We start from the raw sequence: 15,216 nt of genomic DNA, 5'->3' as shown, positions 1-15,216 counted from the left end.
TCATTTTTATGTTGAGGCGGCAGGGGTAATGTCGGTAGCTGCATTGCTGAACGTAATTAATAAAGTAACTTGTAACCTAACTTGGTTACTTTTAAAATGGACTAATCAGTAAAGTAACTAAGTTACTTTCTAAAGGAGTAATCAGTAGTCATTAATCAGATTAGTTGTTCAAGGTAACTGGCTTTGACAACACTCAAAACTTTGTTTGGCATGTCCTTGTAACATAAATGGCATTTAACACCCTATTTTCAAGTATCTCTGAGGATTTATGTCGTGAACTTACTCTTAAAATTAGAATTATTGTATTTTGCTTCGTCATCGCGTTTACCGTTGGACCGACATCTGCCATTTTAGAAAACAAGAATGAAAGTGACTTCTTTTTAACTCATAAACTCAGCAAAACATACCTTAGCTTGACATTGCTTACTCTTAAAGGTAGAGAAGAAACTCCACTACTGCGTGTATGTGTTATATGCGAACCAGCTTACCTGCAAAACAATAAAAACAGTGTTACAACCGGAGCTTGATACCTCTGCTTTTCTCATATCACGTTCTGACAGACTTCCCAAAAAACAATGTCTGGAGTTGAACAATTTTACAAATATTCAAAAAATAAATACATAAATATAAATATATAAATAAATAAATATATATATATACACACACATACATACACACAAAACCCTTTTTACTGTTTTTATCTACTTTTAAATCATGTTTTTAATTACTGATTAATAAGCTATGGATGAAATGTATCACTTATGTCATTTTACTGTTACACACACTAACTGTAGTTCAGCTTTGACATTAATCTTTTATCTATTTTTTTTACTAATAGACTAAAAAACTCCTTTCTCCCACATGCCATTAATGAAATGTATCTCTTATGTCATTTTACTGTTACACACACTAACTGTAGTTCAGCTTTGACACTGATCTTTTATTTATCTTTTTTACTAATAGACTAAAAAACTCCTTTCTCCCACACGCCATTAGACTGTACAATTCCTATCTGGGGGGGTAAAAGGGGTCAGAGGTGGGTAGAGTAGCCAGAAATTGTACTCAAGTAAGAGTACAGTTACTTTAGAGATGTATTAGTCAAGTAAAAGTAAGGAGTAGTCACCCAAATATTTACTTGAGTAAAAGTAAAAAGTATGTTGTGAAAAAACTACTCAAGTACTGAGTAACTGATGAGTAACCTGATAACGGCAACAAATAATGCACAAAAATATAAAAATAGCAATGAGCAAATTCAGAGCCAGGAATATCTCTTAAGCAACTAAAACAATAATATATATTAAATAATGGTACATTATAATGAAATAAAAAAAAATGGCACATTGAGCCACAATAAATTAACAGCACCATAGCCTCAGTAGGCATTCATTGATTTGACTGATTAAAACATGTATTAGTAGATTGTACAGTACAGTACATATTCCGTACAATTGACCACTAAATGGTAACACCCCAATAAGTTTTTAAACGTTTATCAATTACTTAGTAAATGACCAAGTCGAGGTGATCTACCTCATATATACATACACACACATATCATATATATATATACACATACATATATATATATATATATATATATATATATATATATATATATATATATATATACACACATATACCATATATACACATACATACATACACATACATATATGTATATATATGTATATATATATATATATAAATATATACATATATATATATATATATATATATATATACATACATTTATACATGCAGTATATAATTTATATTTATTTATTTTGCCGTATTTGTTCACATGTTGAAGGTGTTTTGATGAATATATATGCATGTTTAACATATAGATTCCTATCTTTCATGAAGACAAGAATATAAGTTGGTGTATTACCTGATTCTGATGACTTGCATTGATTGGAATCAGACGTCCATGTTTTCAAACGGAGGAGAAAAAAAGTTCTTCTTTTCTGTCTAATACCACATGAAAGTTGTTGGTTTTTGGCATCTTATCTGTCCAGCTTCCATAGTCGTTTTTATACACTTTACAAGAAATACATTGGCGGCAAACTCCGCAGCTTGCTAGCTTGTTTGCGCTGGCTTTCGGAGACTCTTATTTTGTTAGAGCAGGCGCGATGGAGCGGCACTTTTATTGTGAAGAAAGGAACTGTGCGATCAGTCTTTAGGCTTTTGACGGGAAGTACATTTGAAATAAAAAGTGTCTTTTTTCCTTTACACTATTGATTGATTGATTGAAACTTGTATTAGTAGATTGCACAGTACAGTACATATTCTGTACAATTGACCACTAAATGGTAACACCCCAATAAGTTTTTTAACTTGTTTAAGTCGGGTCATGTGACCGCCTGGCTCTGTTTGATTGGTCCAACGTCACCAGTGACTGCATGTGATTGGTGAAACGCAGGCATGTGTAGATCCTACTTTGAAGCTCTGTCATTAACCAAAACAAACATTAATAGATCGATAAAAAAAAAAGTAGCGAGTAGCGAGCTGAATGTAGATGAATGGAACGGAGTAAAAGTAGCGTTTCTTCTCTATAAGTATACTCAAGTAAAAGTATGTTGACTAAAAACTACTCGTAGAAGTACAATTTATCTCAAAAGTTACTCAAGTAAATGTAACGGAGTAAATGTAGTGCGTTACTACCCACCTCTAAAAGGGGTTCTAAGACGACAGGGGACACAAAACAATAAGATTGCAATACTTTTTTCATAACATGGTCACTACTGCCTAGTTTCTATTGTTATGTTCTTAGTTTACTGTTATATTTTTATTCCTATTGTTGCTTTTTATTTTTATAGTAATATTTTTCTATTTTGTTTCCATCTATACCCCCATTATTTACTTTTTTTTAAATTCCATCTCACTTCTGTACACTGTTGCTGGAATTTTAAAGGGCTACTGAAGGCCACTACTAGCGACCACGCAGGCTGATAGTTTATATATCAATGATGAAATATTAACATTGCAACACATGCCAATACAACCGGTTAGTTCACTAAATTGCAATTTTAAATTTTGCGCGAATTATCCTGCTGAAAATGTTGCGGTATGATGACGCGTATGATGACACATGCGCGTGATGTCACAGATTGTAGCAGACACTTTGATCAAGTACCGATCTCAGCTATAAGTAGTCTGCTTTAATCGCATAATTACACAGTATTCTGGAGACCTGTGTTGCTGAATCTTTTGCAATTTGTTCAATTAATAATGGAGACGTCAAAGAAGAAAGATGTAGGTGGGAAGCGGTGTATTGCGGCTGCCTTTAGCAACACAAACAAGGCCGGTATTTCCTTGTTTACATTCCCGAAAGCTGACGGTGAAGCTTTACTATGGAACAGAGCAGTCAAGCGAACATTGTTCCCTACCACATGTCAACCGGCAGGTTTTGGTGCGAAAATAGTGGCAATAAGTCGGCTCTTACCGTAGACATGAGCGGAGAGTTCGTGTCGTTCTTCCTGCAGCTGAGGACTCTCTTGCCTCCTCCCAACGGCCGCCCCAGACTGTCGTATGCTTACATTGTGGAGGGGGGAAAAAAAAAATCTCAGCCGGGCTGCCTTGCCTTGTCGAGAAACGTGGCTCTGCACGGAGACACTGGCGGTCACCATACCCGTGGCCACACCCCTCCGACTTTCAGGTGTGACCATATAATCTCACTAAAACACTGATAACAATAAGCAGATAAGAGATTTTCCCGAATTATCCTAGTGTAACAAACAGTTCAGGGTGTCCCAAGTTAACAGAAAGTGTGAGGAGGAGGAGTTTTGTCCTTTCAGAGTTGCCGTGGGACTGTGACGTAGGGTGTGTGGTTGTGTAGAGAGATGTAAAGGAGTTCACATTAAAGAAGCGGTGGCTACCGGACCTGCTCTAATGTCTCCCGTTTATTATTTTATTATAGAAGTACACTTTATAGGCCAACCCAGGACACTCTGTTACGCTAGTAAATTTGTCTAATAACATCTGAATTGCTCTGCCTTCTATTTTTTTTTCTAGTGCTTCACTCTCACTTTCCTCGTCCATGAATCTTTCATCCTCGCTCAAATTAACGAGGAAATTGTCGCTTTCTCGGTCGCTGCTGGTGGCCATGATTGTAAACAATGTTCAGATGTGAGGAGCTCCACAACTCGTGACGTCACGCGCACATCGTCTGCTACTTCCGGTACAGGCCAGGCTTTTTTATTAGCGACCAAAATTTGCTGACTTTATCGTCGATGTTCTTTACTAAATCCTTTCAGCAAAAATATGGCAATATCGCAAAATGATGAAGTATGACACATAGAATGGACCTGCTATACCCGTTTAAATAAGAACATCTCATTTCAGGAGGCCTTTAGTTTTCTGAAGGAACTCTCCTGAAGGAATAAATTAAGTACTATCTGTCTATATCTGCTGTGCTTATGATCAATACAACACTCAAAACTTTGTTTGGCATGTCCTTGTAACATAAATGGCATTTAACACCCTATTTTCAAGTATCTCTGAGGATTTATGTCATGAACTTACTCTTAAAACTCAAGTTACTGTATTTTGCTTCGTCACCATGGTTACCGTCGGACCAAAGTCCGCCATTTTAGAAAACAACACTTGACTCGTTTTTAACTCATAAACTCAACAAAACAGACTTTAGCTAAACATTGCTTACTCCAAAAGGTAGAGAAGAAACTACAATTTTACAAATATTCCAAAAAAATACATGTACAAAAAACCTTTTTACTGTTTTTATCTACCTTTAAATCGTTTTTAATCACTGTTTAATAATGTGTGAATTATATTTATAATGGAATTTAACACCCTATTTTCAAGTATCTCTGAGGATTTATGTTGTGAATTTACTCTTAAAACTGAAGTTGCTGGACCGACGTCCGCCATTTTAGAAAACAACCCTTAATAGGACTCGTTTTCAACTCAGAAACTCAACAAAACAGACTTTAGCTTGACATTGCTTACTTCAAAAGGTACAGAATAAAGTCTACTATTGCGTGTAAGTGTTATATGTAAACCAGCTTACCTGCAAAACAATTAAAAGAGCTTAACAACTGGAGCTTGACACCGCGGCTTTTCTCACATCATCACAGACTTCTTGTTCAGGCTCCTCTTTTGCCAAAGGCGCCAAACGCCCTCTGCTGGTGGAACTAAGTATCACATGCTGCGTATGACAACATAGGGAGCCCTCTGCTGGTGGAACTAAGTATCACATGCTGCGTAGGACAACATAGGGAACCTTGACGTCACACAAACATGAGTCTATAAACTCTATTTCAATCGAGTTTTTAATGGGAGACAACTATTTTAATTGAAGTAAATCACTTAGCAAAAAGTCAGTGTTCAAAAACAAGATTTTTTTTTTTTTTTTTTTACAAAAATGAGGGGTATTGTACTTGAACTAAGGAAAATTATCTGCCAATAGAACAAGAACATTTGGCTTGTCAAGACTTTCCAGAACAAGTAAAATTGGCTAAATTGAATGAACCCAAAAATACTTTAAAATAAGTATATTCTCACTAGGGACGGCGTGGCGCAGTGGAAGAGTGGCCGTGCGCAACCTGAGGGTCACTGGTTCAAATCCCACCTAGAACCAACCTCGTCATGTCCGTTGTGTCCTAAGCAAGACTCTTCAACCTTGCTCCTGATGGGTGCTGGTTGGCGCCTTGCATGGCAGCTCCCTCCATCAGTGTGTGAATGTGTGTGTGAATGGATAAATGTGGAAGTAGTGTCAAAGCGCTTTGAGTACCTTGAAGGTAGAAAAGCGCTATACAAGTACAACCCATTTATCATTTATTTACTAATAACAAGTGCACTTTTCTTGGTAGAAAAAAAAAATACATTTTTGTTCAATATGTTGAAAAATATTCTTAAATTAAGTAAACGCTAGTGTCATTATCTTGAAATAATAATATGCGCTCTGCATTAGATTTCTTGAAACCCAGCAAATTTATATACTAAAAACTAGTTTACTTTTCTTAATGGAAGGCAATAAGGCAACCGCTTGTTACTCTTGGGGTCTACTGGCCGCTCGGTCAAATCATATTGTCTAAAAATGCACATCATGTCCGACCGGTAGGGGGTCACGGGGAAGACCCAGGACACGTTGGGGGAAGACTTTGTCTCCCGGTTGGCCTGGGAATGCCTCGGGATCCGCTGGGAGGAGCTGGACGAAATTGCTGAGGAGAGGGAAGTCTGGGCTTCCCTGCTTAGGCTGCTGCCACCGCGACCCGACCTCGGATAAGTGGAAGAAGATGTATGTGTATTTATATATATATATATATATATATATATATATATATATATATATATATATATATATACATAAAGATATATTTTTACAGCCCGGCCATATTTATTTTAATTATCATTTTGAAGAATTTACCTGAATGTGCAGGAACTATTCATGTTTAAAATAGTTTGAAATGTCACATGTGAAAAGTTTGAATATTAACTGTCAGTTTACTGTACTGTGACAACTGTACTACTTGATGAGTATGTATTTTCTATTGTTTCATTGAAAATAAAACAGCTAAGTCTATTTGGCAGTCATCTGTTTTAATTATGATACACAATTGTGTCAAAGTCATGTTTTTTTTACATTCTTTAAATAAGAAATTATTACTTTAAAAAAGTAGTGTTTATACTTGTGAGTGTTGATGACACAGTTTTGAAACATTTGATATTCTACTTTCAAGCATGCTTTACTCAATTTACGTCATCAAATCTCTGCAACAAGCTGTAATATCTTACTGAGATCATTTAGGAGCAAAACACTTAAAACAAGTAAAACACCAACATAAAATCTGCTAAGGGAGAAGAATGATCTTATCAGACAGAAAATAAGCAAGTGTCACCCTTATTTGAGATATTTCATCTTACTTAGATTTCAGTATTTGCAGTGATTGGACAACTTCACTGTTACAATGTCCATTAAATGATAAATGGGTTGTACTTGTATAGCGCTTTTCTTACTTCAAAGTCCTCAAAACACTTTGACACTACTTCCACATTTACACGTTCACACACTGATGGAGGGAGCTGCCATGCAAGGCGCCAACCAGCACCCATCAGGAGCAAGGGTGAAGTGTCTTGCTCAGGACACAACGGACGTGACGAAGTTGGTACTAGGTGGGATTTGAACCACAGCGTTCCCCATTCAGTGTTACAATGTCCATTTCTCAGATGATATAATTGTTGATGACTGAAATATGCTGATAGCAACCCAACCTAACTCCCCCCCCTCCACATCACACCCCCCGGATTGTAAATAACGTAAAAAATTCAATGTATATACTCTGATGATTAACTTGTGTGATGACTGTATTATGCTGATAGTATATATTTCTACCATGAATTAATTAACGTGGACCCCGACTTAAACCACTTTTGATTGATTGATTGATTGATTGATTGAAACTTGTATTAGTAGATTGCACAGTACAGTACATATTATTAGTAGATTGCACAGTACAGTACATATTATTAGTAGATTGCACAGTACAGTACATATTATTAGTAGATGTCACAGTACAGTACATATTATTAGTAGATTGCACAGTACAGTACATATTATTAGTAGATTGCACAGTACAGTACATATTATTAGTAGATGTCACAGTACAGTACATATTATTAGTAGATGTCACAGTACAGTACATATTATTAGTAGATTGCACAGTACAGTACATATTATTAGTAGATGTCACAGTACAGTACATATTATTAGTAGATTGCACAGTACAGTACATATTATTAGTAGATTGCACAGTACAGTACATATTATTAGGAGATGTCACAGTACAGTACATATTATTAGTAGATTGCACAGTACAGTACATATTATTAGTAGATTGCACAGTACAGTACATATTATTAGTAGATTGCACAGTACAGTACATATTATTAGTAGATTGCACAGTACAGTACATATTATTAGTAGATTGCACAGTACAGTACATATTATTAGTAGATTGCACAGTACAGTACATATTATTAGGAGATGTCACAGTACAGTACATATTATTAGTAGATGTCACAGTACAGTACATATTATTAGTAGATTACACAGTACAGTACATATTATTAGTAGATGTCACAGTACAGTACATATTATTAGGAGATGTCACAGTACAGTACATATTATTAGTAGATTGCACAGTACAGTACATATTATTAGTAGATTGTACAGTAGAGTACATATTATTAGTAGATTGCACAGTACAGTACATATTCTGCACAATTGACCACTAAATGGTAACACCCCAATAAGTTTTTCAACTTGTTTAAGTTGGGGTCCACCTTCATCAATTCATGGTTGAAAAACTTATTGGGGTGTTACCATTTAGTGGTCAATTGTGCAGAATATGTACTGTACTGTGCAATCTACTAATAATATGTACTGTACTGTGCAATCTACTAATAATATGTACTGTACTGTACAATCTACTAATAATATGTACTGTACTGTGACATCTACTAATAATATGTACTGTACTGTGACATCTACTAATAATATGTACTGTACTGTGCAATCTACTAATAATATGTACTGTACTGTACTATCTACTAATAATATGTACTGTACTGTGCCATCTACTAATAATATGTACTGTACTGTGCAATCTACTAATAATATGTACTGTACTGTGACATCTACTAATAATATGTACTGTACTGTGACATCTACTAATAATATGTACTGTACTGTGACATCTACTAATAATATGTACTGTACTGTGACATCTACTAATAATATGTACTGTACTGTGCAATCTACTAATAATATGTACTGTACTGTGCAATCTACTAATAATATGTACTGTACTGTGACATCTACTAATAATATGTACTGTACTGTGCAATCTACTAATAATATGTACTGTACTGTGACATCTACTAATAATATGTACTGTACTGTACAATCTACTAATAATATGTACTGTACTGTACAATCTACTAATAATATGTACTGTACTGTGCAATCTACTAATAATATGTACTGTACTGTACAATCTACTAATAATATGTACTGTACTGTGACATCTACTAATAATATGTACTGTACTGTGCAATCTACTAATAATATGTACTGTACTGTGACATCTACTAATAATATGTACTGTACTGTGACATCTACTAATAATATGTACTGTACTGTGCAATCTACTAATAATATGTACTGTACTGTGCAATCTACTAATAATATGTACTGTACTGTGCAATCTACTAATAATATGTACTGTACTGTGACATCTACTAATAATATGTACTGTACTGTGACATCTACTAATAATATGTACTGTACTGTGCAATCTACTAATAATATGTACTGTACTGTACTATCTACTAATAATATGTACTGTACTGTGACATCTACTAATAATATGTACTGTACTGTGACATCTACTAATAATATGTACTGTACTGTGCAATCTACTAATAATATGTACTGTACTGTACTATCTACTAATAATATGTACTGTACTGTGACATCTACTAATAATATGTACTGTACTGTGCAATCTACTAATAATATGTACTGTACTGTACAATCTACTAATAATATGTACTGTACTGTGCAATCTACTAATAATATGTACTGTACTGTACAATCTACTAATAATATGTACTGTACTGTGCAATCTACTAATAATATGTACTGTACTGTGCAATCTACTAATAATATGTACTGTACTGTGCAATCTACTAATAATATGTACTGTACTGTGCAATCTACTAATAATATGTACTGTACTGTGACATCTACTAATAATATGTACTGTACTGTGCAATCTACTAATAATATGTACTGTACTGTGCAATCTACTAATAATATGTACTGTACTGTGACATCTACTAATAATATGTACTGTACTGTGACATCTACTAATAATATGTACTGTACTGTGACATCTACTAATAATATGTACTGTACTGTGCAATCTACTAATAATATGTACTGTACTGTGACATCTACTAATAATATGTACTGTACTGTGCAATCTACTAATAATATGTACTGTACTGTGACATCTACTAATAATATGTACTGTACTGTGCAATCTACTAATAATATGTACTGTACTGTGACATCTACTAATAATATGTACTGTACTGTGCAATCTACTAATAATATGTACTGTACTGTGACATCTACTAATAATATGTACTGTACTGTGACATCTACTAATAATATGTACTGTACTGTGACATCTACTAATAATATGTACTGTACTGTGCAATCTACTAATAATATGTACTGTACTGTGCAATCTACTAATAATATGTACTGTACTGTGACATCTACTAATAATATGTACTGTACTGTGCAATCTACTAATAATATGTACTGTACTGTGCCATCTACTAATAATATGTACTGTACTGTGACATCTACTAATAATATGTACTGTACTGTGCAATCTACTAATAATATGTACTGTACTGTGCAATCTACTAATAATATGTACTGTACTGTGACATCTACTAATAATATGTACTGTACTGTGCAATCTACTAATAATATGTACTGTACTGTACAATCTACTAATAATATGTACTGTACTGTACAATCTACTAATAATATGTACCGTACTGTGCAATCTACTAATAATATGTACTGTACTGTACAATCTACTAATAATATGTACTGTACTGTGACATCTACTAATAATATGTACTGTACTGTGCAATCTACTAATAATATGTACTGTACTGTGACATCTACTAATAATATGTACTGTACTGTGACATCTACTAATAATATGTACTGTACTGTGCAATCTACTAATAATATGTACTGTACTGTGACATCTACTAATAATATGTACTGTACTGTGACATCTACTAATAATATGTACTGTACTGTGCAATCTACTAATAATATGTACTGTACTGTACTATCTACTAATAATATGTACTGTACTGTGCCATCTACTAATAATATGTACTGTACTGTGACATCTACTAATAATATGTACTGTACTGTGCAATCTACTAATAATATGTACTGTACTGTGCAATCTACTAATAATATGTACTGTACTGTGACATCTACTAATAATATGTACTGTACTGTACAATCTACTAATAATATGTACTGTACTGTACAATCTACTAATAATATGTACTGTACTGTGCAATCTACTAATAATATGTACTGTACTGTACAATCTACTAATAATATGTACTGTACTGTGACATCTACTAATAATATGTACTGTACTGTGCAATCTACTAATAATATGTACTGTACTGTGACATCTACTAATAATATGTACTGTACTGTGCAATCTACTAATAATATGTACTGTACTGTGCAATCTACTAATAATATGTACTGTACTGTGCAATCTACTAATAATATGTACTGTACTGTGACATCTACTAATAATATGTACTGTACTGTGACATCTACTAATAATATGTACTGTACTGTGCAATCTACTAATAATATGTACTGTACTGTACTATCTACTAATAATATGTACTGTACTGTGCCATCTACTAATAATATGTACTGTACTGTGACATCTACTAATAATATGTACTGTACTGTGACATCTACTAATAATATGTACTGTACTGTGCAATCTACTAATAATATGTACTGTACTGTACAATCTACTAATAATATGTACTGTACTGTGCAATCTACTAATAATATGTACTGTACTGTACAATCTACTAATAATATGTACTGTACTGTGCAATCTACTAATAATATGTACTGTACTGTGCAATCTACTAATAATATGTACTGTACTGTGCAATCTACTAATAATATGTACTGTACTGTGCAATCTACTAATAATATGTACTGTACTGTGACATCTACTAATAATATGTACTGTACTGTGCAATCTACTAATAATATGTACTGTACTGTGCAATCTACTAATAATATGTACTGTACTGTGACATCTACTAATAATATGTACTGTACTGTGACATCTACTAATAATATGTACTGTACTGTGACATCTACTAATAATATGTACTGTACTGTGCAATCTACTAATAATATGTACTGTACTGTGACATCTACTAATAATATGTACTGTACTGTGCAATCTACTAATAATATGTACTGTACTGTGACATCTACTAATAATATGTACTGTACTGTGCAATCTACTAATAATATGTACTGTACTGTGACATCTACTAATAATATGTACTGTACTGTGCAATCTACTAATAATATGTACTGTACTGTGACATCTACTAATAATATGTACTGTACTGTGCAATCTACTAATAATATGTACTGTACTGTGACATCTACTAATAATATGTACTGTACTGTACAATCTACTAATAATATGTACTGTACTGTGACATCTACTAATAATATGTACTGTACTGTGCAATCTACTAATAATATGTACTGTACTGTGCAATCTACTAATAATATGTACTGTACTGTGCCATCTACTAATAATATGTACTGTACTGTGACATCTACTAATAATATGTACTGTACTGTGCAATCTACTAATAATATGTACTGTACTGTGCAATCTACTAATAATATGTACTGTACTGTGACATCTACTAATAATATGTACTGTACTGTGCAATCTACTAATAATATGTACTGTACTGTACAATCTACTAATAATATGTACTGTACTGTACAATCTACTAATAATATGTACCGTACTGTGCAATCTACTAATAATATGTACTGTACTGTACAATCTACTAATAATATGTACTGTACTGTGACATCTACTAATAATATGTACTGTACTGTGCAATCTACTAATAATATGTACTGTACTGTGACATCTACTAATAATATGTACTGTACTGTGACATCTACTAATAATATGTACTGTACTGTGCAATCTACTAATAATATGTACTGTACTGTGACATCTACTAATAATATGTACTGTACTGTACAATCTACTAATAATATGTACTGTACTGTGCAATCTACTAATAATATGTACTGTACTGTGACATCTACTAATAATATGTACTGTACTGTGACATCTACTAATAATATGTACTGTACTGTGCAATCTACTAATAATATGTACTGTACTGTGACATCTACTAATAATATGTACTGTACTGTGCAATCTACTAATAATATGTACTGTACTGTGCAATCTACTAATAATATGTACTGTACTGTGACATCTACTAATAATATGTACTGTACTGTGCAATCTACTAATAATATGTACTGTACTGTACTATCTACTAATAATATGTACTGTACTGTGCCATCTACTAATAATATGTACTGTACTGTGACATCTACTAATAATATGTACTGTACTGTGCAATCTACTAATAATATGTACTGTACTGTGCAATCTACTAATAATATGTACTGTACTGTGACATCTACTAATAATATGTACTGTACTGTGACATCTACTAATAATATGTACTGTACTGTACAATCTACTAATAATATGTACTGTACTGTACAATCTACTAATAATATGTACTGTACTGTGACATCTACTAATAATATGTACTGTACTGTGCAATCTACTAATAATATGTACTGTACTGTGACATCTACTAATAATATGTACTGTACTGTGCAATCTACTAATAATATGTACTGTACTGTGACATCTACTAATAATATGTACTGTACTGTGCAATCTACTAATAATATGTACTGTACTGTGACATCTACTAATAATATGTACTGTGACATCTACTAATAATATGTACTGTACTGTGCAATCTACTAATAATATGTACTGTACTGTGACATCTACTAATAATATGTACTGTACTGTGACATCTACTAATAATATGTACTGTACTGTGCAATCTACTAATAATATGTACTGTACTGTGACATCTACTAATAATATGTACTGTACTGTGACATCTACTAATAATATGTACTGTACTGTGACATCTACTAATAATATGTACTGTACTGTACAATCTACTAATAATATGTACTGTACTGTGACATCTACTAATAATATGTACTGTGACATCTACTAATAATATGTACTGTACTGTGCAATCTACTAATAATATGTACTGTACTGTGACATCTACTAATAATATGTACTGTACTGTGCAATCTACTAATAAAAGTTTCAATCAAAATTGTTCAATCTTGCATATTTGAAAACATCAACAAGTTTTACAGTCACGAAGACCTCTCCAGCCAAAAGATGATGACATTTGTCCATTGTGAGCACATTCTGGGTTTGTCTGACCTTACAAAGAAGAAGAGCCTCTTCAATGGAGCAGCACCTGGGGGGTCCCTGGTCGCTCACACTGCACTTGTGGCAGAGCAGCTCTTCCTTCTCCAGACAAAACTCTCTGAGCGGTTCTCCGTGCAGCAGACATTGCTGCTGCTTCTCCGGATTACCACCTTCAGCAGCCTTCACCGTCTCCTCGGCAGCGGCCCGTGAAATGGCTTCTTCTGGCCGTACTGTCCTGGTGTCTCTTCTGGGCTGTCCGTGGAACAAGGCGCCCAGCAGACCTTGGAGCACAGAGTCCATTAATTGGGATCCATAGCAGATAGTGCAACCTTCACGACCCATCTCCTTCTGGCTCAGGTCAATACAACTTGGACATAACTTGTGGCTGCAAGTCAAAGTCACAACACCCAGGGACTGGCAGCCTGGACACTCGGTCTCTTCTTCACTTTGGGGCGAGGTCTTCTCTTTTTCAGACAAATCCAGATCTGTGGATTCCGTTGCGACTGTAACTCGGTCTTCAGAATAACTAAGCTGTTGATCTTGCTGTTGCAGTTTGTTTTCCTGATCAGCCTGACTGCTTCTCTCAGCCATGACTCCGCTTCTAAGGACCGTCTAATTTTAGTACAGTGAGACTGGCTTTTTGTTTGTGTGGTTCTGTCCAGTGTCCTCATTAACACAGGCTCCTCCCACTCAGCTGCTGCTTACCTTCTCCCTTAATATCATTAAAGGTCATGAAATGACATGACAAAAATACATGGCAGAGTTTGATTACTAGTTCACGGCCTGACAACAAACCCCACTGGACCACTTTGGAGATATAGCAAATATTTGTCAGAGTACACATACAAATACAGTTCTCATCATCATCATCGACGGTCACTGGAAGCGAGTATGACAGTCCTGGTAGGGGAGGACCGTCACCACACGATCCTTGACAGATCCGGGTCAGGGTCCGGTGGCATGGAGTCTAAGACGACTGGGGACCTTTTTCTGCTGCAGGCTTCATCTGCCA

General features: G+C 34.4%; 1 protein-coding gene across 3 annotated transcripts in view; it reads right to left on the bottom strand.

The window, feature by feature from the left end:
* The window catches only part of LOC133542308 (E3 ubiquitin-protein ligase TRIM35-like), a 52,723-nt gene extending 37,878 nt beyond the window's left edge, over positions 1 to 14,845 (bottom strand). The window contains exon 1 of one of the 3 annotated variants that reach the window (XM_061886313.1): positions 14,217 to 14,845. In XM_061886313.1, coding sequence (XP_061742297.1) covers positions 14,217 to 14,795 — 579 coding nt within the window. In that variant the 5' untranslated portion in view covers positions 14,796 to 14,845. The remainder of the gene's footprint in view (positions 1 to 14,216) is intronic. The other 2 variants (XM_061886312.1, XM_061886311.1) reach the window with 2 other exon arrangements.
* Between the last annotated feature and the right edge of the window lie 371 nt (positions 14,846 to 15,216).

Source organism: Nerophis ophidion, linkage group LG24, assembly GCF_033978795.1.
Source record: "Nerophis ophidion isolate RoL-2023_Sa linkage group LG24, RoL_Noph_v1.0, whole genome shotgun sequence".
Classification (NCBI taxonomy): Eukaryota; Metazoa; Chordata; class Actinopteri; order Syngnathiformes; family Syngnathidae; genus Nerophis; species Nerophis ophidion.
The sequence above is the reverse complement of the archived record's forward strand: the minus strand, read 5'-3'. Positions and strand labels throughout refer to the sequence as shown.